Source organism: Anomaloglossus baeobatrachus, chromosome 1 (assembly GCF_048569485.1).
Source record: "Anomaloglossus baeobatrachus isolate aAnoBae1 chromosome 1, aAnoBae1.hap1, whole genome shotgun sequence".
In the NCBI taxonomy this organism is placed as follows: domain Eukaryota; kingdom Metazoa; phylum Chordata; class Amphibia; order Anura; family Aromobatidae; genus Anomaloglossus; species Anomaloglossus baeobatrachus.
Window position 1 is genome coordinate 309624184 of NC_134353.1, and position 27707 is coordinate 309651890.

At 45.2% G+C, this 27707-nt stretch overlaps 1 protein-coding gene across 5 annotated transcripts in view; it reads left to right on the top strand.

The window, feature by feature from the left end:
• The window catches only part of FAM13A (family with sequence similarity 13 member A), a 344313-nt gene that overhangs the window by 215831 nt on the left and 100775 nt on the right, over nt 1-27707 (top strand). Inside the window, exon 1 of one of the 5 annotated variants that reach the window (XM_075351162.1) lies at nt 15063-15358. The exons of the other annotated variants lie outside the window; for them this stretch is intronic. Within the exon in view, the coding sequence (XP_075207277.1) occupies nt 15330-15358 (29 nt within the window). The 5' untranslated portion in view covers nt 15063-15329. Of the gene's footprint in view, nt 1-15062; nt 15359-27707 lie in introns of those variants that run through there. 5 annotated transcript variants of the gene reach the window in all.

Sequence of the window (27707 nt, forward strand, 5' to 3'; positions counted from 1 at the left end):
GTGTGTTCACATTACCGGCCGTGGGAAATGCCCTGTGGTTACCTCTGCTGTCTCGCTGCGAGGCTGCATTCAGCAGTGTCTGTGTCAGTCGCGGCTGGATGCAAGCATCGCAGGACGCCGGAGCTGTGGATTACGTCGGAGCTTTGTTTCGGGAGGGGTTAATAAAAGGGTGAACGAGGCTTATTTGTGTTTTATTTAAAATAAAGGATTTTTCTGTGTGTGTTTTTTCACTTTACTTACGGGTTGATCATGTCAGCTGTCACATAGACGCTGCCATGATCAAGCCTGGAGTTAATGGCGGTGATCCGCCACCATTAACTCCTTACATTACCTTGATTGCCACTGCTACACGGCAACAAGAAGAGCCGGGGACACTCCGGTACTGCCGCATAATGCATGCGACAGTCCCGGGGCAGCTGCGGCTGATATTCTCAGCTGCGGGAGGGGGGAGGGAGGCAGGGGACATTAACCTTGCCCCTCTCCCTCCCCAGCCTGAGAATACCGGGCCGCCGCTGTGTGCTTACCACGGCTGGACGGTAAAAATACAGCGGAGCCCACGTGTTTTTTTTTCTATTTTTCCGTTTGCTTTCTATGTGTGTTCTATGTGTCTGTGTCTGTGTTCTATGTCTGTGATGTCTGTGTTCTATGTCTGTGATGTCTGTGTGTGTGTGATCTGTGTGTGTTTACTCTCTGCTCCGCTTCCTCTTCCTGTCATAATGACATCACTTCCCTGCAAAACCGCAGGCAAGCGATGTGCATTACCGCAGGTAAACCGCGAAATACCGCAGGGAATAACGCAGGAAAACGCAATGAACCGCACAGAATTTGCTGCCTGCGTTATTCCCTGCGGGATTTCACGATTACATTGGAGTCAATGGAGTAAAATCCCGCAGCGACGTGCGGAAAAGAAGTGACATGCAATTGTTTTTGCTGCGGGAATCCCACAGCAAAACATGCAGCTGTCAAATTCCGCCTAGTGCGCACAGGATTTTTTTTTCCCATAGGTTTTGCTGGTGATTCACTGCAGAGATGTTAGGAACATTTTCTGCAGCGAAACATTCAGCAAATCCGCAGGAAATCCGCGGCAAAATCCGGTAAGTGCGCACAGGGCCTTAAACAAAGGGTAATTTTAGTGCCTGACGATCTCTGGGCACACATTTGTAATACGGTCGGACAATATTTCTGTGAATCGAAACATAGTTTCCATCCTGTGGCTGTAGCCAGCTATATGGTAATGTGCTAATGGAAATGTGTCATAGATGTGTTCTCGAGGGTTCGACCACACGAGACAAATCTTGTAAGTGTAGATTTTAGTGTGAATTGTGTCTGGAGAGAAAATCTGCTATATACATGCACTAAATATTAGGCCACCTTCACATATAACAGATTTGTGGTTATAGCTTCCACATTGCAAAATCCACAGCTATTTACAGTATAATGCATGTAAATTAGTTTTACAAAAGCCCATTGACACATTGCGAAAAAAAAATGTGCAGCATGCTTGTTCTTGTGTGGATGTTCAATGAGGAGTTCTCAATGCCTTATTTAACCCTTTAGTGACGGAGCTAATTTTCACCTTAATGACCAGACCAAATTTTGCAATTCTGACCAGTGTCACTTCATGAGGTTATAACTCTGGAACGCTTCAACGGATCCCGGTGATTCTGAGATTGTTTTTTCGTCACATATTGGACTTCATGTTAGTACCAAATTTAGGACAATATTTTTTGTGTTTATTTATGAAAAAAATTGAATATTGGCAAAAATTTTGAAAATTTAGCAATTTTCAACTTTTGAATTTTTATACCGTTAAACCAGAGATTTCTGTGACACAAAATAGTTAATAAATAACATTTCCCACATGTCTACTTTACATCAGCACAATTTTGGAAACAAATTTTTTTTTTGTTAGGAAGTTAGAGGGGTTCAAAGTTTATCAGCAATTTCTCATTTTTACATCAAAATTTACAAAACCAGTTTTTTAGGGATCACATCACATTTGAAGTGACTTCAATAGGCCTAGATGACAGAAAATACCCAAAAGTGACACCATTCTAAAAACTGCACCCCCCAAAGTACTCAAAACCACATTCAAGAAGTTTATTAACCCTTCAGGTGCTTCACATGAACAAAAGCAATGTGGAATGAAAAAAAGCAAAAATTAAATTTTACCTAAAAATGTTGCTCTAACCCAAATTTATTCACTTTTAGAAGAAATAACACAACAAAATGGACCTCAAAACTTGTTCCCCACTTTCTTATGAGCGCGCCGATACCCCACATGTGGTCAGAAACCTCTGTTTGGACAAATGGGAGGGCTCGGAACAGAAGGAGCAATATTTGAATTTTGGAAAGCAAATTTGGCTGAAATAGATTGCGGGCACCATGTTGCATTTACAGGTCCGCTAAGGTACCTAAACAGAAGAAATCCCTCACAAGTGACACCATTTTGGAAACTAGACCCCTCAATGCTTTTATCTAGGGGTATAGTGAGCATTTTAGATCCACAGGTACTTCACAGATTTTGTTAACGTTACGTTGTCATATTGAAAATTTTAATAATTTTCTCAAAAATGTTGCTTTAGCATCAATTTTCTCACTTTTTCAAGAGGTAATTCCAAAAATTTGACCTCAAGGTTTGTTAACCACTTTTTTATGAGCGCGGTGATACCTCACATGTGGTCTGAAACCTTTGTTTGGACAAATGGGAGGGCTTGGAACGAAAGGAGCAATATTTGAATTTTAGAAAGGAAATTTGGCTGAAAAAGATTGCGGGCACCATGTCGCATTTGGAGGTCCCCTAAGGTACCTAAACAGCAGAAACCCTGCACAAGTGGCCCCATTTTGGAAACTAGGCCCCTCAAGGAATTTATCTAGATGTTTGGTGAGTACCCTGAACCCTCAGGTGCTTCACAGAATTTTATAACGTTGAGCCATGAAAAAAAAAAATAAAATTTTACCACAAAATTGTTATTTCAACCAGGTAGCTTTTTTTTTTACAAGAGTAAAAGGAAAAAATTCAGCATAACATTTATTGTGCAATTTCTCCTGAGTTTGGCGATACCTTATATGTGGTGGAAATCAACTGTTTGGGCGCATGGCAGGGCTCGGAAGGGAAGGAGTGCCATTTGACTGCAAAATTGGCTGGAATCAATAGCGGACGCCAGGTTGCATTTGGAGAGCCCCTGAGGTGCCTAAACAGTGGCGGTCCCCCACAAGTGACTTCATTCTGGAAACAAGACACCTCAAGGCTTTTATCAAGGTGTATAGTGAGCAGTTTGAATCCACGAGTACTTCACAGAATTTGATAAGCTTAGGTTGCCATATTGAAAATTTTCATTTTTTTCACAAAACTGTTGCTTTAGCATCAAATTTCTCACTTTTTCAAGAGACAACAACAAACCGTGGACCCCACAGGTTGTTATCCAATGTCTTATGAGCGCAGGGATACCCCACATGTGGCCAAAAACCTCTGTTTGGATAAATGGGAGGGCTTGGAATGGAAGGAGCACCATTTGAATTCTGGAAAAGTTGAAATAAATTGCGCGCACCATGTCACATTAGCAGGGCCCCTTGGGTACCTATACATCAGAAAACCCCCACAAGTGACCCCATTTTGGAAACTGGATTTTATTCAGGAGTATAGTAAGCATTTTGAATCCACAGGTACTTCACAAAAATGTTGCTGTAGCAACAAATGTCTCACTGTTAGGCTCTGTGGCCATGATCCAGCGACACGGCATCTAGTACACAGTGTCAGCCTCCTGCAGAGATGTGAGTGTTGTCCACGGGAGAACGCAGCTGCCCATGCCCACGATTTGGGTTCAGGCCGCTGTGGAGCTCTATGCTACCTGCAGAGAACACTCATCTCCGCAGCATAAATTGACATGCTGAGGCTCGGGAAGCTGCGCCACAGGTCGGTTTATGCTGCGGAGAAAAGAAGCACATTGGGCATGGGATTTCTAAAAATCCTTCCACTGTGCTTCTACTGCACAACGCAGCATTATGGACACAGGGAAAACACTCTGCGCCCAAAACGCTGCAAACCCTGATTGTGGGCACACAGCGTAAAATGCTACAATGGATGAATGGATAGATGTCAAACAAATATAACGTCCCATTCCCCTGCATATTCTAAGCTGGCGCCCTTTAGTGCCTTTCATGTGGCACTAAAGGGTGCCTAGCCTTGTATTTAGCCCCCCAAAAAATTAATAATTAAAATAAACGACGTGGGGTCCCCCCTATTTTTGATAGCCAGCTAGGGTAAAGCAGACAGCTGTAGCCTGCAAACCACAGCTGACAGCTTCACCTTGGCTGGTGATCAATTTGGAGGGCTCCCCAGGCGTTTTTTAAAAAAAAAAAAAAACGTGGGGTCCCCCCCAAATTAGATCACCAGCCAAGGTGAAGCGGACAGCTGGGGTCTGGTATTCTCAGGGTGGGAAGAGCCATGGTTATTGGACTCTTCCCAGCCTAAAAATAGCAGGCCGCAGCCGCCCCAGAAGTGGCGCATCCATTAGATGCGCCAATCCTGGCGCTTCGCCCCAGCTCATCCCGCGCCCTGGTGCGGTGGCAGACGGGGTAATATATGGGGTTGATACCAGCTGTAATGTCACCTGGCATCAAGCCCTGGGGTTAGTGATGTCACGGCATCTGAACAGATACCCGACATCACTAACCCAGTCAGTAATAGAAAAAAAAAAGACAAAAAAAAAATTTATTTGAAAAAACACTCCCCGAAACATTCCTCTTTTACCAATTTATTGAAAATAAAGAAATTCCGGTCGCTGTAATCCATTTTGGAGGTCCCGCGCCGACTCTGGATCTTCTAGAATATGGGGGGCACGTTCAGGGAACGTATCCCCCATTTTCTGGAAGAGCAAGCTCTCCATGAGCAGTGTGGGTGCAGTAATCTGAGAATACTGCACTCACACTGCCCCGGTCCAACCTAGGGCAGAGTGACCTGCAGTAACCTCATTCCAGAATATGAGGGGCACGCTCACAGAACGTACCCCCCATTTTCTGGAACAGCAGCCTCTCCATGTGAGGAGTGTGGCTGCAGATCACTGCACTCACCCTCCCCCGGTCCACAGTGGAGCCTGTGCATCAGCGACGTCAGCAGGATCCCTGCTTGCAGGGATCCAGCTGACAGCCGCTGTCTGCGCATGCGCCGCCAGCATTGAAGAAGGAGGCGGCGATCGCGGGCCCGGAGCGGCAGACAGGTAACGTATAACCGGGGGCTTGGGGGGGGGGGGGTGACGGGGGGTGACCTAGTGGGACCTGGGGACACCTTTCTGCCGCATGTGACGTGTCACATGCGGCAGAAAGAGCAGAATGAAGGCGGCCGCGCGCTGTGCGCCGCCATCTTCCACGCTCCGGAGGGGGGAGGGGGGTGGTGGCTCTGGAGAACCGGAGGGGGCTCCGGTGACCAGAGGGCTCCGGTGGACCGGAGGAGGGGTCAGGGGGAGGACATTTCCCTCCGATCTGAAATGTTTGATCATTTCAGATCGGAGGGAAATGACTGCAGAGCCGGCGGCGGCGGCAGTTTTCTGTGCGCTTCGGCGCCATTTTGGATGTCCGGTGGGGGTAGGGGTGGGGGTGGGGGGACTCTCCGGTACCGGGGGCTTTGGGGGCACTAGGGGGTTAGATTTCTTTCTCATCTGACATGTTTGATCATGTCAGATGAAAAAGAAATCAGTTTTACCGGCCATTTCTTTTTTTTTCATGTGTTCGTCGGTATACGGTGTATACCGCCGATCACATGATCGGGGTCCAAAAAAAACACCCCGATTCATAATCTGGGGGGTCTCAGCTACCCCCGGTAGCTGAAACCCCCGAGATTTTCGGTCGCTGGGGGGCGCTACAGGGTTTTTTCGGGCCGCCGCTTTAAAGCGGCGGAACAGAATAAGTACCCTGTTTTGCCGCCGCTTTAAGTCGTACGGCCGTCGTTATGAGGTTAAAGTAGCACTCCTGTTATGTTTCTTATGTATTTATGGATGCAATGTAGTGTGTTAATATACTCACCTACAATAGCTCTCTCCAGTGTCCAGCGCCGGTCTTCTCCTCTTCTGAGTGATTTCACCGCTCTGCATATTGTCTTGGACACGCTGCGTTCTGCGTGACCCAGAAGTGACTTACCATGTAAGGCTGGTTTCAGATGTCCGTGTTTATGTATAATCTTTGTTTATTAAGAAAAATACAATACAAATGACAAGAACCAAAGCATAGGATCAAATATTGCATACAAATTTGACTTACAAATCAATTCCTTAGAAATACAAAAAAGAGTCGTGTGGACATATATCCTTCTGGAAAGTAGCAAAAGGCAATAACAGAGGGAAGGGAAGAAAGGAAGGGGACATGCATATCTCAAGATCTTTCAATTACGAATGTTATCTGCCCCTCTCCTCCCCCTCCACATTTGTTTGACTCTGCTCCCTCTGTTTACTTTGGATAGGGTATTATTTCAAAACCAAAATATGAGAGGGAGTCTACGTACCCACTTGACTCATATACCAGAACATTAGGCACTAAGAATGCAACTTAAGGTCAGGAAACAAGGTGGGAAAAAAAAAAAGTGGGGGGGGGGAAATGAGCTAGCAGTGAAGATAGTAACGACATAGAGAGAGAAATAAGGTGAAGGGTGGGTAAGTCCGAGGGGGAGGGATGTCCATGTTCTCCCAGGTGCGGCTGTTGGAGAAACCAGGCCCGGCCAGTATTCCCCTTCTATTCAAGGACCAAACAGTTCTCTATACGCATTTGTCTCTTTGAAAAGGATCCAAGGTTGCCAAATCTTTAAGAATCTCTCGCTGTCCTCTGTCACCTCCGCGGAAAGCTCCTCCATATAACATATGGAGGAGAGTTCCTGCTGCCATTCTTGCATAGAAGGAGACGTTGTCTTCCGCCAGTGTCTAGGTACCACCGAACGGGCTGCCGAAAGGCAGAATCTAAGTAAGTCTCCTTTTTGTGTCTTAATTGAGCCGGGCAACATGGACAGCAGAGAGATCTGTGGGGAGGGCAACACCCTCTCTCCAGAGATATTGGTATATGTCCGAAACACCTCTAGCCAGAAGGGTTTAATTAGCGGGCATTCCCACCATATATGCAGCATTGTCCCCGGGGAACTTCCACACCGCCAACACAGCTCAGATACAGAGGGGAAAATCCTATGCAGCTTCACTGGGTATAGGTACCATCTTGATAAAATTTTGTAATTCTTTTCTTTCGCATAGCCTGCCGTAGCCAGCTTATGGGTAAACAGATATGCTTTCCGTTTTTCTTCTTCAGAAAAGGTGGTGCCCAATTCTATCTCCCATTGTGACATGAAGTGTGGATCCGTATCTGCCTCAGGAGCTGCCTGACTCAACAATTTATAAATTAATGATATTAAGTGAGAAGGTGGAGACTTCTGCATGAACAACCCTTCAAATGGGGTCAAGGAAGGGTTGAGTAGATGTTCCCATTTTCTCAATCTATTGCTTACAAATGAGTGCAACTGTCTGTACTCTATCCATGATAATGAACAAGGGGGATCCAGACCCTGCAGATCCCCAAAGGACATGATGTCATGTCCTTTTAATACCTGATGAATCCTAACATCATCATCTTTTCCCCAGCGCAAGAAAGTGGAACGGTCAGATCCCGGAGCAAATTCCGGATTGGAAAGGATCGGGGTGAGCCGGAGTGGAGGACCAGATAACGAACTTTTTTGTCGGATCCGATCCCATTCTTTTAGCGTGGCCTTTACCAAGAAGTCAGCCGTAGGCAACTTTACTCCCTCTCGTGACTCCAACCAAGGTAGATACCGCAAGGGTACATGCGCTCCCCCTTGCTCTAATGCTACCCACTTCTTATGGTCAGCAAAAAAGTGCCAGTCAAACATGCGCATTAATAGAGTAGCCTGATGGTATCTACGGAGGTCTGGCAGTCCAGCCCCTCCCCTGTCCGTCGGTCTGGTTAAAGTATGATATTTTATTCTCGCCCTCGAGTGTCCCCATACAAACTTGATCAACGCCGATTTGAGTGTGCGAAAAAAGCTAGCGGGTGGAGATATGGGGACCGCTTGAAAAACATATAGAAACCGTGGGAGTACGTCCATCTTATAAGAGTTGATACGTCCAAACCACGAAATAGGTTTTTTGTGGTATGATAGGAGATCTTTGAGTGTGCGTGTCAATAGGGTTTGATAATTTAACGCGTAGAGGAGAGAGAGGTCAGCCGGGATCTGTATGCCCAAATATTTAATTGCTTTAGTTTGCCACCTGAATGGGAAATTCTGTTTAGCCAATGCCACTTCGTGGGATCTTAGGGTGACACTCAGTGCTTCCGTTTTTGAGTAATTCACTTTGAAATTGCTTACCTCTCCGAATCTCTCAAACTCCTTCATCAAAGAGGGTAGTGTAATGTGGGGTTGAGAAACATAAATCAATAGGTCATCAGCATACAGGGAAGTCTTATAAGTCTCCTCATCCACCCGTAGACCATGTACACTGGGATTCCTCCTTATAGCGTTAGCGAGGTGCTCCATCACTACCACATACAGCAATGGCGAGAGAGGGCACCCCTGTCTCGTGCCATTCCTTATCGCAATGGGTCGAGACAATGCTCCATTGACCTTAATCCGTGCCGAGGGACACGTATACAACGCCAATATTTTTTGTAAAAAGAGCGGGCCCAAGCCAATCTTTTGTAACGCGGTTCGGAGGAAATCCCAATGCACCCGGTCGAATGCCTTCTCCGCATCCACAGATAAAAGGCCAACCGGTGAAGAAGAAGAGATCGCATTAGCCATGAGTAATAAAGTCTTATTCACATTGTCGCGGGCCTCCCTACCTTGAACAAATCCGACCTGATCTGAGTTAACAATTGAGGGGAGGAGAGGGGCCAGTCTATTGGCCAGTGTTTTAGAAAACAATTTCACATCCACATTTAATAAAGATATCGGCCTATAATTGGTAACCAGAGATGGGTCCTTGCCGGGCTTCGGCAAGACTGTAATAAACGCCTCCAGGGACTGCGCCGCAAATGGAGTCGTGACTGAGACCGAATTGAAAACCCTTGTAAGGAATGGGGCTATCAATTCTCTAAATGTCTTGTAAAATGCCGGGGAGAACCCATCCGGGCCCGGGCTCTTTCCTGCAGGAGAGCTTTTAATCACCAGCCCCACCTCCTCCTCTGTAAACTGTTCTTCTAATTGTGAGACCTCCTCCTCCCTCAACGGTGTGGATGCCGTGTCTGTGATGTACTCATTGATCCTCTCCATCAGTTTACTCTGCTCCATATCCGCCAGGCGTCCCTTAATGTTATATAGATCAGAGTAAAATGTCCTCATTTCCTCCATGATCTCCACCGGGTTACTCGTGTCAGTGCCGCCACGCCGCTGTATTCTCGGTATGAATGATGTGTTGTTGCGGGGGTGAAGAAGGCGTGACAGGGGCCTACCACATTTGTCCGAGTGTTGATATAGGAAACGTTGGTAATGAGAGCGGTATTTAAGGTATTTTTCGTTAAGAAGCGTCTTCAAGTCCTCTCTATTTTTAACGAGGTCTGCTAAGACCCCAGCTGATCTGTTTCTTTTATGTGTGGTTTCCAACCTATGTATCGCATCAAGTAGTGTGCTAATTTGCGAAGTCTTCAACTTCTTAATACGTGCCCCATGTTTTATTAAAACTCCCCGAATTACGCACTTGAATGCTTCCCACTGAAAAGGTAGGGAGGTGGAGTCCCCGGCGTGTGTTGCCAAAAAGACCTCTATTGATTCCTTGACATCATTTGCGCACAGTGTATCCTTCAATAGATTGTCGTTAAGTTTCCATGTCCACTCACGCGTCTGACCCCCCGGGGGCGAAACTGTTAGGAAAATAGGTGCATGATCGGACCAAACCACGCTTCCGATCTCAGCAACTGGGTGCCATGTGAGGACGTGTTGACTTACTAAAAAAAAATCAATACGGCTATATGAGCCGTGTGGGTTTGAGTAAAAGGTATAATCCCTTCCCGAGGGGTTTAATACCCGCCACACGTCCGTCAATTGAACCTGATGCACCTCCCGTTTAAAGGACCGTAAGTGGGATAAGGGGATCGCGCTTCGGCCAGTTGAAGTATCCACCTGTGGGTCTAGGGGCATATTAAAGTCTCCCCCCAAGATGACCACTCCCTCTGAGAATTCTGTAAGGGTTTTGAGAAATCCCCGTCCCGCTTTTGACTGGTCTACATTGGGCGAATACCAACCCGCAACCGTGAATACATTGCCTGAGATTCTCAATTTAACCATAACGTATCTGCCTTCTGGGTCCAACTTCATGTCTATCAAGGAGTGACTCAATGATTTATGCAAGGCAACAGACACCCCCCTGGATCTAGAGTCTGCGTTAGTACCATGGTACCAGGTCGGGTAGTAACGATTTTTCATGTTGGGGACACAACCAGTTTTATAATGAGTTTCTTGGAGAAGAAGAATGTGCACCCTCTGCTTGTGCATATCATAAAGAATTTGGGTCCTTTTTTGGGGAGTATTAAGTCCCTTCACATTCAAAGAGCCGAATTTTAGTTCCGCCATGGTTCCTAACCTAGGGTCCAATCAATCACCTGTGTTTGGAGAAAGGATAATAGGGAAGTTGGGGAAGGTTGTAGAAAAAACAGAGAAAGACAAAAAAAAAAAAAAAAAAAAACACAAAAAAAGGGGGGAAGGGTGAAGAGGAGAAAGAAAAAGAGGAAGAAGAAGAGTTAGAAGAAAAAAAAATGAAAAGAAGAGGAGAGAGAAGAGGAAGTAAAATAAGAAGAGTTAGAAGGAGAATTAGAACAATTAGAACAGAAAATACTTCAGCACCAAGAAAGGGCTAAAGCGTACCGCCAAACCTGACGGAGTTAATGGGGTAGAACTATATAAAGCTGCACCTAGGCCAGCCAAGTGCAACAACCCCAATAGAGAAGCGGACTGCACACGGAAGGCAGCTCCGCCTGACCCAGAGCATATTATTTTAACAACTTATATCAGCAACCTTCATTTTAAAGTTACACCGCCCTTCAGCCTTTAACTTTAGCACCGAGTGTGTTCCCCGCGGGGGCTTGGCGGCCAATCAAGATGTTCTCACCATCCCCACGACGACGCACACTCAGGCCACAACCTTTAGACAAAAGGCAAAAGGAGGCCCCTCCAACACATCCTTGGTAATGCAATACAACATTAACTGTCAGTAGCGTGTTAACCTGTGATGAGAAAAATCAAACCACATCTCTGCAGTAATATGACTTTTATACGCCTTATAAACCTCCTTGTGAATGTCCGACCTCAGCCACGACCTTCGGGCACTTCTTCCTGGTTTCTCCTCCTCTCCCAGACCGCCGCAGGGTGGACGCCTCCTGGTCCCCCGGGGGGCAAACACGGCCAGTCTGTGATGGTCACCTCCGGCATCCGTAAGGCCGCTGTAAACGCTGGAACCCCCACCGGGTGGCTCAATACGTGCACCCTGCCCGCCTGCCGTACCCGCAGGCGAAAAGGGAACCCCCACGTGTACGGGATATTCCGTTGGCGCAGCGAGTCCAGGAGCGGGCGTAATGCCCTCCTTTTCTGGAGTGTCCATCTGGAGAGATCAGGCAAAAGTTGTATCCTCCGTCCCTGGTGTCTTAGATTCTCTGCCGAGCGGGCCCGCCCCATTATGGCGTCCTTGAGTTGGTATCTGTGTACCTTGCAGATGACATCCCTAGGACGGTCCGGGTCCTGAGAGCGGGGACCCAAAGCTCTATGTGATCGGTCCAGCTCCAGGGGAGAGTCTAGTGGGACTTGTAACAGAGCATTAAAAATGTGGCGTAGGGTTTTGTCCAAATCCACAGATTCAATCGATTCCGGCAAGCCACGGACCCTTATATTGTTTCGTCGGTTGCGGTTTTCAATATCGTCAATGAGGTCAGTCAGATACTGAAAGTGAGCATTGTGGGAAGAAATGCGGGAATCCTGCTCTATTATTTTAAGTGATAGGGATTGTGCTGCAGCTTCAACAGCCCCCACTCTTTCCCCCATCTGCTGTACTTCGTCTCTCAGGCCTGAGAGCTCTGCGCGATAGGAGCTTTCCAGTCTAGTTACATATGAGACCATATCAGCTTTTGTAGGGATATTTTTGATGTGACTACTGAGGCCCTCTAACACCCTCCACATCTGGAGCAAAGGCTGATGATCTGTGTGGCCTATTCCCCCGCTGGTGCCAGGGTGCCCGGCCTCTTGAGCAGCACTATTAAATGTAGCAGCTGAGAAACACAGGCTTGCAGGGGGGCTCCCTCCAAAGAACACAGTCCCAGCGGATCCCTTCTGCACAGGGAAGACGCACAGCTCCGTGCCAGCAGCAGCACAGTGGTCGGGTGAGGCAGCCCTCCTTCCCTCCCCCCTCCGAGTCTCCAGGCCCAGAGTAGCTGGCGATCCTCCGGTGGAAGTGGGGCCAGATGAATCCTCCAACATCATGGACCCCCCGGCATCACTGCCCTCCCCTCCCGCTCCAGTCCTGGTAAGAGCCGCCTGGGTGAAGACGGAGTTTTCCGTCACTGTCCCGCCGGCGTTCTGGGCCTCGGCGCCATTTTGCCTTCCCGCCTGAGGAGCCGCTCGAGGTGCCGCTCCGGCCTGCCCCTCACTGACCTGTGCCCGCTCTTCATTGCCGCCTGTGTCCGCAGCCGGAGCCCGGGCGTCAGCTGCATCCTCCGGGTCCTCAGCCGCCACTGCCGCCGCCACGGCTGCGCCCAGGGAGCGGCCGCTTCTCGTATGCCTCGCTGCGTCCGCCATCTTGTGCTCAGGGGCTGCCCGCTCCGGATCCCTCAGATAGCTCCTGATATCCCGCGTTGTGGTGGCCGGTGTTTTAAAAGTATGTCGGGGGCCTCCTCCCCTCCTCCTGTTGCCCATCCGCTGCTCAAATCTCCGTTTTTGTTGCCCTGGTGTTATAAATGCCCGGGTCAGGGCAGGAGCAAAGACACTTCACGTCTCTATCCCTCCATGTCCAGGCCACGCCCCCCAGATGTCCGTGTTTAATCAGGTACCAGTCACACGCATGGTTATGGTCATACGTGTGTCATCCGTGTTTGCATGCGTGTGACAGGTACCGGAGAAAACACGGGTCTGTGAAATAAAAAGATTTTTCATATTTACCTGCTTTCTCCGACTCTGCTGCCTCCCGTTCTTGACTGCCGCTCATTATATTCATCGATTATTCACCGCACTCAAGACCTGGAAGCCGGAGCATCGCGGGGACAGCGAGGGATACAGCACCGCCAAGGACAGGCAAGTATTCTTCAGCACAGTGACATCCAGGAGATAATCGGAGTTCCCAATGAACTCTGACATACGGGTGTCCCCCGCGACACCCACGCTACATCTTCATGGGTTCATCAGAGTTCACTGGGAACTGTGATGAGTCCCCGTTGCTGTCCCCACGATGTTCCGGCTTCTAGGTTCTCACCACACACACACAGACACACACACACACACACACACTGAGCACATATGCACACATGTATACACACATAGCAGACACACACACATGGATACACCGACCGCATACACACATAGCGCACATGCATGTGTATATACACACACACACTCTGCTGTACACTCACCCAGCGATGCGATCCCCGGCACTGAAGTCCCAAGCGCTGCTGCTGCTTCCAGCTCCTCAGGGCACTGAATATTTAGTGAGTATAATGAGCTGTGATAAGGAGCGGGAGGCAGCAGAGCCGGAGACAGCATCACTAGAGAGAGGTAAATATAGAAAATCTTTTTATTAAAAAGACCCGTATTTTCTCCGGTCCGTGTCACACTGATGTCACAAGGATCACATCAGTGTGCGATCCGTGTGACATCCGTGCTGCCGCAGATGCCTGCGTGTGTGCGTGCGGGGTCATGAAAGGTCACACGGTCCGTGTGCAAACACGGACGTGTGAGGCACATCAGATAATAACATGGGTACATGTGACATCTGTGTTAAAAATGGATGTCACATGTACCTAAAACACGGACATCTGAAAGCAGCCTAAGTCTATGGAGCGTCAGAACAAGGCTCCATGACTTAAATTGTAAAGTCTCATTCAGGCATCTGTTACACGTACGTGTTGTATCTGTTTTTTTTATGAATACAACACGTACCCATTTTAATGTACGGTCCTATTAACACCGTGTGTCCGTGCAAACACACGTGTCTATTTTTTTTCAGCAGCACGGATGAAAAGTGCCATGGGGTCCATGAAAAAAACATATAGCTAACAGATGGCGTCAATGTGCAGTCTGTGTGCTGTCTGTATTTAACATTGCAAAGGATAGGAGAAATGTTGTCACTTATTTATCCATCCGTGAAAAGCACCAATGACTAATTGTAAAACCCGGCACACGGACTGTGCACTGATCCAAAACACTGGTGACAGCAGTAATATTTTTTCATGTAAGTGTTTAAACACGGACGTGTGAATAGACCTCTGGCTCACGCATAGAGGGACCTGGTTAGTTGTAGTTGCAGTGACGTCACTAAGAAGTGGAGCAGATTGGCGCCACACACCAGAGAGATCAGCCGTAGGTGACTATATTAATACACTCGCACTACATTATATACATGTATTACACATTTAATGAGTAAAAACTTTAATCAGTGTGTTTTTTTTATCAGAGTAAATGGTGTAGGTTGAAAATCTGCCAGTAACGCATGCTCACAGATTTATAACTAAATCCGCATTTGAAATCTTTCCACCGTGTGAATGTGACCTTATAATAAGCATTATTAATGATTTCTGCTTTATTTTTCTTTTGAATGAGAACCGTCCATCCCAGCCATAGAAAAATGCCATTAGTTTGAGTGTAAATAGAGGAGCGTGTGGCTTTTGAGCTGAACATGACGTGCCCTGAGGAACGTAGCATGTGAAGCTCAAGGGGACAAGGCCTAGTGAACTCCGACTAATCATCACTGTACTGCCTCTTGTTGCTGGGCACTTCCCATTCATGAGGCTGCGTGTGGAGCAGCAGCCATTGGTGGGGCTTCGCTGATTGACAGACCTGGCTGTGTAGCTGCTGATGGGAGTCAAGTTACAAGGAAGGCGGGTGAGCACAGCCTGACAGCTAGATTTCCTGAGTGACTGCAAGCTGTATGCAGAAGGAGGGACAGGGCCAGAAAGCCAGCAGATAAGAGCTGCAGAAGTTTGACTCCATGACAAAGCCTCCTCATCCCTCCTTTCTCCCATACACATATCCCTGTTCCGCCCTGTTCAGAGGAACAAGGAGAAGGCGGTGTCTGGGCTGGTGAGCAGGCAGTCACTGCAGGGCAGGCTGCTGGGCAGGCAGGATCCAGCACTGGCTTCTTCTCAGTGGGATGGCCTGTGAACTCATGTCTCTACAAAGGTACCTCGCCTCTAGCTTTACTTCTCCTCTCTTTTATATGACTGTATATATTGTCGTTTCATTATAATCTTGCTCGTTTACTGCATTGTCTTCATGTGCTATAGAATTCACTGGAGCCGAGAGGACAGGGCTCGTGTCTTGTATTGTTATTTATGGTAGTATTTTCTACATTTTGCTTTTATTGTACACGCATACCCTTTAGTGACGAGAATGAATTCTTGCGAGCAGATGGCGACTTTGATCTGTGTTGTTATGGAGTAGTGTATAGAACCGTATCACCTTCATAAAGTGCTATACATATTAACGGCTCTTTATCGTAGACGCCACACATCATCCAGAGATGCATATTCACCTAGGGATCATATCTGATGATGTCAAATCTATATGGCTGACGTGTACTTCTAATCGGAGATTTATATTTTAGATTTATAATTCTACAAACCTCGTTCTGATATTAATAGCGAGAGAGTTTGATGTTGGAATCCATCCATCTCCACCTCCATATTGCTGCAGCCTGATGCAGCGGGGAGCAGTGCTGCAGGCAGGTGCATGGGCTGCGCTGGAGACTGCAGTGCCGCTGCCTTACTGATGCTGCTTTGCTTTTCATCTTGTTTACTTCCTGTCATACAGCAAAAAAATGGCCAGGGATCTCATACAGTGCAGAGATCGGGGACTCGTAGAGTAAACCATTCCTTGTCCCAAGCTTTCCTGCTGTGATCCTTATACAGTGGAATAGTTGATGACTTTAGGAGGTATTTTTGTGCAAGGTAAAAAAAACCAATCTTGTAGCCTGACTGCACACGATCAGTATGTAAGCACACATTGTGTACACTGGTCAGAGAGTGGAAAAGCCGTATACCATAGGGCGGCTTCTGTGGAAACACACATAGGCTAGGGTCACATTAACCTTTAAAAAAATCAGTCCGTTTTTCATTCGGAAAAGTGGCACGATTTTTATCTCACTTATTATTTATATGCAATCCGTTTTTTGTTTTCTTTACTCCGCACTTAATCATTTACAGTTTCCTATGTTACAGCATGGTAATGTAAACACAAACATCGGATACCATACTATGGCTCCGTATGGCATCTAGTTTTATTCTCGCACCCATCCGAATTTGGAGTGAAATCGCATGGACCAATTCTGTCATTGAAATAAATCGATCATCAGTGCTGCCTCATTGAATAACATTGGTCTTTGTGCTATCCTATAAAAATCGGACAGCACTTATCTCATTTATACGGTGGTCTTAACGAGCCCTCATTAGACCCCCAGTATTTAATTATGAGGACGATTGTCATTGCTGACTATTTAAACACCTATATATTGAATGAAAACTGAAAAATGTTCCCCTCTGTAGCAAAATGCTATTCACCATAATGAGGTTTATGGAATGTTGGCTTTGTAGTTTTCATTATTTTACCAATTATACCATAGTGATGATCTTGGAAGTCACCCTGTGTATTGGGGCTCATTCAGACGTCAGTTTGTAAAAAAATATTTAGGACCCATACCCATTATAGTCTTTAGGGCTGTTCACATGTCCATGTATTTATGCGGACCAAGTGGTCCCAGCCAAAACGGAAACCGGTCTGATTTTGATCCAAATTTAAAAAATAGCTGTGCTCTGTAGAGATAAAGCATGCAAACATTAAATAAAGGAGTTACGGACCTGTATTACTGCTCTTGAACATAGAGAAATTGAGATACTTAGCACATAAAATAGCCAGTTTATGAGAGCCCAGCAGCCAACGACAAGGCGTATCTTTCTTTACTGGGTTCCTATCATGATATGCCGCTATCCACAATTTTATGGGCAGACAGGAACCTGCGACATTGAGAACCGTTTTTTATTTCACATTGATTTTGATACAAGTCATGGATTAAACGCGCCAATGCAAGTCTGTGGGTCAGACAGCATTCTCATGCCATCTGTGGGCTGTCCATTTTTCACTGACCGATAGAACCTCTAAAAACATTAGGTAAAAATTGAGACACGGACCAGACACTGATGAAAATCTGCTCCAAAACACTGAGGAAAACCTTCGTTTTCCTTATAGGGGAAAAATCACTGACATCTGAATGATCTATATCTTCCGTCATTGGCAATTTCATCTTAGTGATAATAGGTCAGAATTTGTTTTTTTGATTTATCCGCTTAAATTTGTCAACAAATCATTAATAAGAGAAGAGTGTTTGTGACAACTAGGTGACACTACATGCCAGGGCAGCAGTTGGCAGAACGCTGACACAGATTGTTGTCCACCTATATTAGCAACGTTGTCAGCTGGAGCGCTTACTATGGATATTTATATTAAATCTTGTGGTCTGATAAATCCTGACTACCAGAACATTACAAGCACTAACAAAGCGGTATTTTTTCACACTACATTTGATTTTGTTATTTGTACTATTAATAGAGTATAGCAAATCTGAAAGATATGTGTTGCTGATTGTGTCCACTTATCCAGAAAGCAGTCCTTGCTCCCAGAGCTCAGAATCTAGTTTCCCTAAAGCTGGTGTCACACACAGCGACGACGACAACGACGTCGCTGCTACGTCACCATTTTCTGTGACGTAGCAGCAACGTCGCTGTCGCTGTGTGTGACATCCAGCAACGAGCTGGCCCCTGCTGTGAGGTCGCCGGTCGTTGCTGAATGTCCTGCTTCATTTTTTGGTCGTCGCTCTCCCACTGTGACGCACACATCGCTGTGTGTGACAGTGAGAGGGCGACGAAATGAAGGGAGCAGGAGCCGGCATCTGGCAGCTGCGGTAAGCTGTAACCAGGGTAAACATCGGGTAACCAAGAAGCCCTTTCCCTGGTTACCCGATATTTACCTTCGTTACCAGCGTCCGCCGCTCTTGCTGCCAGTGCCGGCTCCCTGCTCTCTGCACATGTAGCTGCAGTACACATCGGGTAATTAACCCGATGTGTACGGTAGCTAGGAGTGCAGGGAGCCAGCGCTAAGCAGTGTGCGCGGCTCCCTGCTCTCTGCACATGTAGCACAGCGAAGCGTGTCGTTATGATCGCTGCTGCGTCTGCTGTGTTTGACAGCTAAGCAGCGATCATAACAGCGACTTACAAGGTCGCTGTTGCGTCACAGAAAATGGTGACGTAACAGCGATGTCGTTGTCGCTGTCGCTATGTGTGAACCCAGCTTAACACACTCATATCACACACATTAGGAGCAATTTTCATAGAAGTAAAGAAATCTAACGCTGTGTTTTTGGAAAGCCGGCGTAAGCGTCTGATAACAATGTAACAAAATACAAACTAGATGGACAATTATTTTGAATAATTCTATTCATTCATTCATTCATTCATTCAGTGATTTGCAACTATTGATTGTAAAGTTTCTTTTTTTTGGAGATGTATGGTACCTAATCGTGATCCTGTAGGATTGAATGTGTTCTTGAACTCCAGCTATTACAATGGGGAAACTCACAGGTCAACCTAAAGAAATACTAAATTAATAGCTTTGCTAATATCTTCTAGATATGTAATCAATTAAACATAAGTTTTACATAGGTTCGATTAAAGGTTCCCATACATATTAGTGGTCAGAACAGATGATTTCAGCTGATAGCTTAGGTGAATAGTTAAAAACTGACAATGACTGACCGTTTCATCTAAAAAATCATCATCTGCTGAAAAGAAGTCTGCAAAATTAATTTATATAATTTTTTATTAGAACTCAAATCATTTCTTTCAAGAAGGATTTACCACAATTACTTTAACAAAATGTTTTTATTACTTTAAAAAAAACAAAAAAAAACAAAATTCCTACACAACATGCAGCAAAGATCCCATGGTATGATAGATGGGTTGTCTTACGAACCTTACTGTAGACCTTATACAGGAGTTTTCCCCGTTAGAGGTCACACCCTATATTTTTTTTCCTCCTTTAATTCTAAACAAGGGTCTGGATTTTGCTACGATAGCTCCTAAATTGTGTCTGAAGCCAGGTCAGTATCAAAGAATTGGCCATGACAAGAGGGAATTCGGATTCCACTGCAAGGTCAGGGTCCTGGTGATCAATCAAAACCAAAAAGCTCACCAGTAAGTATCCAAAAATTACACAGGAGCTGGCACCACTCCAGCATTTTTTTTTTCACCATTGGGAGTGTTTTTTTTAATCTAAGTTCCCTGCCCACTGATCTTATACTCACCCTCTGGCGTCTTCACCTTTTATCGATGCCGATCTGTTCCGGCGGTGCCATCTTGTGACCGCAACTTCTGACTGTCAGAAGTCTGACTGAAAGTCAGAAGTAACGATCACCAGCTTTCAATGCAAATCTACGAAAGTTACAACAAGGCTTTCATAGACTGGCATTGAAGAGTGACTTCTAGATCACTTCTTGAAACACTTGAGTGAGCCAGCAGGTCAAAAGCGGCTGTAGACTGGAGCAAGGATAATAAAAGTTGAAGATGACAGAGAAGGTTAGTGTATGAGGAAGGTCAGGGAATTAGAAGCACCAATCCAGCGGTACGATAAAAAAAATGCTGGAGTTGTGCTTGAAATAAAGCACTGAGAGAAACACTTGGTTGCCAAACCAATCTCTTGCTTGGCTAGACAGCTAGACCACCTAATTGGCCCTGGGCACTGCCACTTGGAACATCCAGCATCTGTTAGTGCTACCACGGAGAATAAACAGTTGCCGTCTAATCAGTGTACATATGACATTAGCACTGCAGAAGCCTGGCTTAGTGGTCAGCTGTGGTCTGATGTTTCTTTCCTAGAAGGGCTTGACATGCTACATGGCCAGCTAATATTCATACTGTACCAAACGAAGGCCATGCTGCCTGCTTTAGCAAACCATTCTTTAGACCAGGGTTCCCGAACTCCAGTCCTCGAGGGCCGCCAACAGTGCATGTTTTCAGGATTTCCTTAGCATTGCATGGGTGTTGGAATCATCAACTGTGCAGGTGATTAAATTATCACCTGTGCAATACTAAGGAAATCCTGAAAACATGCACTGTTGGCGGCCCTCGAGGACTGGAATTGGGGACCCATGCTTTAGACAACTCACATTGTGCATCTTCTCAGAGCTTGTTCGACCGCAGACGTTGAGTAAAATCTGAGCCTCAGGTAACATGTCGTAAAGAAGGAGTTAGACCTCAAAAACAGAATTCAGTGTCCAAAATCTGTCACTTTTTACGTTGGAGGAAATCAGGTTTCTATTTTTTTTATGTGTGTGTGCTGTCCCCATCGATCATCTGTCTTTAATGGACTTTATACAGGTATAAACATGGTACGTGCAGCGTGTGCACTTGTGAACCGAGGCTGGAAATCCAACATTTGATGTTTGTGGACAGACTGAAGATGAATGCTTACATAACTAAATTATATAATTGTACCAAGGCTTCTCAGATGCTGTCATTAGTCATCTGCAGTGCCATATTTCATGCAGTAATAATGAAAGAGGACAACATACGGCTCATGTATTTGGTCTGCTGTAAGTTACCCAAGACTGGAGTATGATTTTAATATACAACTGGTCTGTCTGTATCCGGCATATTATGAGTCTATGCACGGAGCCATTTAGTGCCAAGTTTCCTTTGGGAGAGGCCTTCCTGACCTCACAGGACACAATCAGAACCTGTCTCTATATGCACAGCCTCGGGACCGAGCTGTATTACAACTGTAATGAGGACTAATATAAAAGTGTATATCAGTCAGTAGTAAATAGATTGATGCCTATCCAGATCATTGTGGGAGAAAGCAGGGCATATCCATTCTGTTTGGAAGCAATGCTTGCCTCAATTGCCCATCCGTGTTGATGACTGGTTTTTAAGGGTGGCATGAATATGAGCCCAAACGTTACACATTGTATCTCATTATTTTTGATGTAGTAGACCCCCGTCATTTGTGCGTCACGGGCAAATCGCTGCCCGTGGCGCACAATATCGTTAGGAGCCATCACACGGACTTACCTGCCTAGCGACATCGCTGTGGCCGGCGAACCACCTCCTTTCTAAGGGGGTGGTTCGTGCGGCGTCACAGCGGCGTCACTAACCGGCCACCCAATAGAAGCGGAGGGGCGGAAATGAGCGGGCCGAACATCCCGCCCACCTCCTTCCTTCCGCATTGCCGGCGGCCGCAGGTATCTGTAATTCGTCGTTCTCGAGGTGTCACACATAGCGATGTGTGCTGCCTCGGGAACGACGAACAACCTGTGTCCTCAACAATCAACGATTTTTTGAAAAGGAACAACGTGGCAACGATGGACGATTAGGTGAGTATTTTCCATCGTTAACAGTCGCTCGTTAGTGTCACACGCAATGACGTCGCTAGCGATGCCGGATGTGCGTCATGGAATCCGTGACCCCGGCGATATATCGTTAATACGTCGTTGCGTGTAACCGGGGCCTTAAGTCTTTGGCTCTTAGGTCCTCTTTGACTTTTAGCTCATCTGCCTTCAGTAATTATTGTCTAGTTTAAATTTGCCAATACTAATTTCAATTAATGAAACCACATAGAACATATAAAGGAGATGGTCATTTGTCAGCCCTGCAGACATCTTTTCTACAGTACATAGTCTCGTAAAATGGATAACTCAAGAAGGTAATCTTGCGTCATTGAGTTAAAGCAGCTCAGTCTAAATTACTCTCATCATACGCACTAAGCCTAGTATTAAGCATTATCTTCTGTGTAGTATTAAGTACTTATTTCTTTGTAAGGACAGCCCTGACACATTCCTCATGTTTCTTTATTATTATCATCACATAACATGGATAACCACTGTGGTTTAATCTCACAAACAACAAAAGCTTCTTCTTTAGTTTCTATCTCTAGGTGGACTGGATGATCTAGCATTTCTTACCTTACACAGATGACTGTGCTGTATATCAGTCTGAATAAATCATTGTCATTCTGTCATTATTAATATTCTCAGGAGTCTGAACCTGTCCAAAATCAATATATCTCCCAAAATAGCAATCTTTAGTCAAAGTCCATGCAAATAAAATGTATAAAGGGTTAATCTAAGATGGACATTAACAGCACGACCAGAGGACAGAGAACAAATCAATAACCTGCAAGAGTGTCTGGTAAATATATTTGCACTTCATACATTAGGGATTAGCTATCTTTGCTTGTATAACAGGTACTGCCTATGAGCACTAGTGAATAATAAGATATGTAGACGTAGTAATCAGATAACATAACAGGTAATATAGGTATAACAGTGGATAATGAATAGTATTTGCAAATAACCTCTTGTAGTAAATCGATATCCATTAGTAAACAGAGGTGACCAAAGTAGATTAGTCATTTTCTTACAACATGTAATGTCCTACTGGCATCTGACTCTGCATCCCAATGCGCATTTCGCTCTGCTTTGTCACATCTTTTTTTTTTATATTAGTTATTATTACATTTTGCCCACATACCTTATTTGTTTGGGGAACACAGCTATTATATTTGCACTTTGTGTCAAAGATTATCTATCTTTGCACATATATGTACTGGACATTCTTGCACTTTATTAGTTGTTTTATGCTCTATCCTCTGTTTGTGGTTTTCATGTCCTTCTTTGACTATCTCTGTTGTTTAATATATTTCTTATTGATTTTGAATAAAGATTGCTATTTTGGAGATATAAAGCACCCCTATTTTTTCTGTTGTTGGTTTTGGACATCTTTTCTAAGGTGTGTCTCTGGTATTAAGTGAACCTTTTGGATTCAATATAAACTTTGGAGTAGAGAAGTCTGAACCTGTCTGATGTTTTGTACATTTTACTTTATGAAGACTGTAACTAATGTTAAAGGGATATTCCGGTTTCAGAAAAAAGCTGCCAGACCTGAGGAAGGAGAGTAAAGCACAGAATCTCTGCCGCTGCACCGGGTGTTGACAGTGCTGCAGCTTATTTGTGAGCTCAGTGGCTTGTGCTTTCTACTCGGGCAGGGCCACTGAGCTTAGTGATTTGCCTGCAATGCTGTCGATGTGCTGTCATCACTGAAGACAACTGACATCGGAAGCAGCAGCGGAGATTCAGTGCTTTACATGGGGATTTGGGGATGAGAAGTGAAGCATTTTTTATTTTCACTTGGGGTAAGGGGTTTTCTGAAACTGGAAAAGAAAACCCTAAATAATAATGCAGATACCCTACATGCGCCATTTGTTGTCATCCAGAGGCTTTGTGGGATGTGTCAGTAGTTTGAGCTTCTGGCAGGCATTGTGCTGTATTGTGCTCTCCCCAAGAGATCATGTCTCCCCAAAAGTACAGGATCACAACACCTGCAAGTGTCTGGATAGAACATCTAGCTACATCGGCAAGATATAGGTGGTGACACATGCTGAGGTTCAGTATCTGAACGTTCACAGCAGGTTCTACAGTACATGAAGTGGTAAATGTCATTGTAGACTTTTTCGTGGTAATGATTATTGATGAGCGAACCCGAACTGTGACATTTGGGGGTCGTATTAGACACCTACGGTAGTGCCCGGTGGTCGAACACAGACTTTTCACAGAACTCCATGATCAAATTCAGATGTTGTTCGTATGCTAATAAAGTTTATTGAAAAGATGCAGCATCGGCAATCAACAAGCTTTTCGGCTGTGGGCACTTCTGCTGCCATGCAGAGTACTGGCATGGCTGTGATTGGCCGGCCACATTGTGTCATCGGGTTTATATAGGACCTTGTGGTGCGATGTTCTGCACACTGGCATCTGGAAGTTTACAAACGCATAGTGTCCCCCTGCTCTCTACATATTGTACACTTGCACTCTTTATTGCCTTTCATGGGTCAATAAAGGGTGTTTTTAGCCTTGTTAAATAAATAATTTAAAAACCTCGCATGAGGGTCCCCCAATTTTAGGTAACCAGCTAAGGTAAAGCTGACAGCTGTGGGCTGCAGCTCGCAGCTGTCTGCTTTACCTTGGCTTGTTATCAAAAATAGAGGGGACCCCACGTCATTTTTTTTTAAATTATTTACAGTATTTATTCCCTATCCACATTTGTTAGCAAACCTTAACATCCACGGGTCCACTCATCCCTTGTAATGATGCAATTAAACCCCACATTTCCATTTAAGATTTGCAGTAACCTTAATTTGTGTTTGAGATTTCAAATTTCCAGTACTCGTCAATTTACACTGCAGATATTGTCCTAAGGATGGTCATTTCTTAAAATCATATACATAGCGCCGCTACTGTAGCACACAGTGATTTTTTTTTTCTTATGAAAGATGTGCTGTTAGCTTCCTGTGGGAATGTGCCATAAAGGGTTTATTTATGCATGGCAGACTGGTTGCAGAAATTTTTATGACTGAAAAGCTGGTCAATTTTTATCTCAGTAGGGTTGGTTTGGGGGAGGCAACACTGATTTCTGCAAGCTCTCTCAAATTAATGGGAGATGCACAGAAATGTCTGCAACAAATCTTCCTGTAAATACTCTTTACAGTGTTTGTTATCTTAGAAAATCTTTAATGCCACAAAGTTTAGGAAAATATTCCAAAAAAAAGCCAAAATGTTTCACTGACCTAGTAACTAGTGTTTGCCTGGGAAAAAAAAAGAGGTTATAGATAAATGGCATGGGTGGAGGCTGTACATGCTGTTCAATGTGTTCCTTCCCTGCGGCAAAAAGCTAAAACAATGCCAAGTGCATTGACCCTATTCCAGCTTGTTGAAGGATGGGCATTTATTTTTATCTCCTGAAGTACTGATGAATCTGAGACCGGCTTCATTATTTCAGCTAAGTATAGTATGTTTCACTCTGAGGTATTGTAGAGGAAACCTCCACTGAAACCATGGCGGAGAACTATGCGAATAGGATGACTAGTCCAAGAGCCACGTGGCATCTCTGCCCAGCTCCCCTAGACTGACCAGTCTCTCCATATTTGTGAGACTAGTCACCCTATTCGCATGGTCTCCATCCACCATTTTGTGAAACCTTCATGGCTGAGAACTATGGGAATAAGATGACTTGTCCAAGAGGCATGTGGCATCTCTGCCCAGCTCCCCTAGACTGACCAGTCTCTCCATATTTGTGAGACTAGTCACCCTGTTCGCATGGTCTCCATCCACCATTTTGTGAAACCTTCATGGCTGAGAACTATGGGAATAAGATGACTAGTCCAAGAGGCATGTGGCATCTCTGCCCAGCTCCCCTAGACTGACCAGTCTCTCCATATGTGTGAGACTAGTCAACCTATTCGCATGGTCTCCATCCACCATTTTGTGAAACCTACATGGTTATAAGGCCACGTGCACACGTTGAGTGGTCAGTTTTTACCTCAGTATTTGTAAGTTGAAACCAGAAGTTGGTAAAAAATACTGAGGTAAAAAAAACTCACCAAATACTCAACGTGTGCACACAGCCTAACAAATTTGGTCTTGGATCACTGTGCTTGTGGCTCGGGCAGCATGAATCAGCTGATTGGTTCTCCTGTAGACAGAATACCATATTCAGAGCCACTTGAGTTCATTAATTGGCTGCGCTACCCACATGAGATCCATGCCGGAGATTGGGAGCACCAGCAAGACTTCATTGATAGCAAACACCCCCTTTTAATGATCGTGTTCCAATACAGTTTTGTATTGGCTTGTGTAAAAGGGATGTCAAATAAATAACTTGATATATCATCAATCAGTGCTTGTTTTTGGTAGAAACCTGACCTTTAGCTATCAACATGAGATCAATTGGTGTATGGCACCATAAGTTTATAGTGTATTTTTAGGGTGTTTCAGGTAGAATAAAGTCCTACTTGTATTGGCATGGCTGACCCAGTGAGTTGGGAGCAGCTTGCAGTGTGTATAGTAAACACTTGTATACGGTTACATTCCACGGCTCGGTGACCCTGGCAGATGCACGCTCTCATTTTAGACTCAAGGACTGTCAGCTAAAAAAAATATTCTGCTCAGCAACACAATGGGCAACTTCAACGACACTGAGCCTTAAAACGCTGGGTTACAAGAAGGAAGCCATATCTTATTGTTTGGCGCTTACTGCCATTCTCTCTGGGGGGGCACAAACATATAGCTGAGCAGTTGGGGGCTCTGACTTTCAGTCCAGTCCCCTATCCTGGGCTGTAAGAGTGACCTTGGATGTCTGGTGCCTGCTGTAAGGAACAGCTGCGGTGTTCTTAGACGACAGGAGACGCCCAACACTTGCTGCGTCCATCTAGTGCTAGCGTGGGAACGTCGCCACTCGTGGACTCATGCCCATGTGTATGTATACACTCACTTTATAGTGTTATGTAATGAGATTATATTAGAATTGCTCTGCTGTCATGTATTAACCTTTTGTATTACTACTACATCCCGTTATGCCTCTTGTGCGGCAGTGAATCATCGCCGAGATGTTACATGAGCTTGTCTCTTACATAAGCTGTCATGTCTGGACATGTGATGGAAATATTCTTTTGCGTATTGTGTCTCCTAGAAAGACTGCAGTGAAAAAAATGACTTGTTATGTGTCTGTGTATTTAGGGATATTAGATAAGAAGATATATTGGTGCAAGTTCTTATTTGCATTAAAAAATGTTGAAAAACTGCTGTGTGTGAAAATCGCATACGCTATGAGTGCGTTACCATGTGTATTTGGGATAGTGAGCCGTGTAGAATATTCCATTTTCTTTCAGTGTAAAGTAAATGTATAGTGACCTGATAACACATGTAATATAGGGCGGCTCAGTGGTTAGCACTGCAGTCTTGCAGCGCTGGGGTCCTGAGTAGTGTTGAGCGGACCCGAACAGTACAAGTCCGGATCCGCGCGGTTTCAGCGTCCGATCCGGATCCGACCTGGATCTGGAAATCCGGCTGCACGATCCGGGTTCGGGAATTTTTTTTCTCTCTCTCTCTTTTTCTCTCTCTCTCTTTCTCTCTCTCTTTCTCTCTCTTTCTCTCTCTTTCTCTCTCTTTCTCTCTCTTCTCCCTCTCTCTCTTTCTCTCTCTTTCTCTCTCTATTTCTCTCTTTCTCTCTCTTTCTCTCTCTATTTCTCTTTCTCTCTCTTTCTCTCTCTCTTCTCCCTCTCTCTCTTTCTCTCTCTATTTCTCTCTCTATTTCTCTCTCTATTTCTCTCTCTTTCTCTCTCTTTCTCTCTCTTTCTCTCTCTTTCTCTCTCTTTCTCTTTCTCTCTCTTCTGTCTCTCTCTCTCTTTCTCTCTCTTTCTCTCTCTTTCTCTCTTCTGTCTCTCTCTCTCTCTTTCTCTCTCTCTTTCTCTCTCTCTTCTCTCTCTCTTCTCTTTCTCTCTCTCTCTCTCTTTCTCTCTCTCTTCCCCGATCCGCTCCCCATTGACTTACATTGGGCCGACGGATCAACAATCCGCTCTCAAAGAATTTGGATGTTCTCCCCGTGTTTGCGTGGGTTTCCTTCCACACTACAAAGACATACTGATAGGGAAT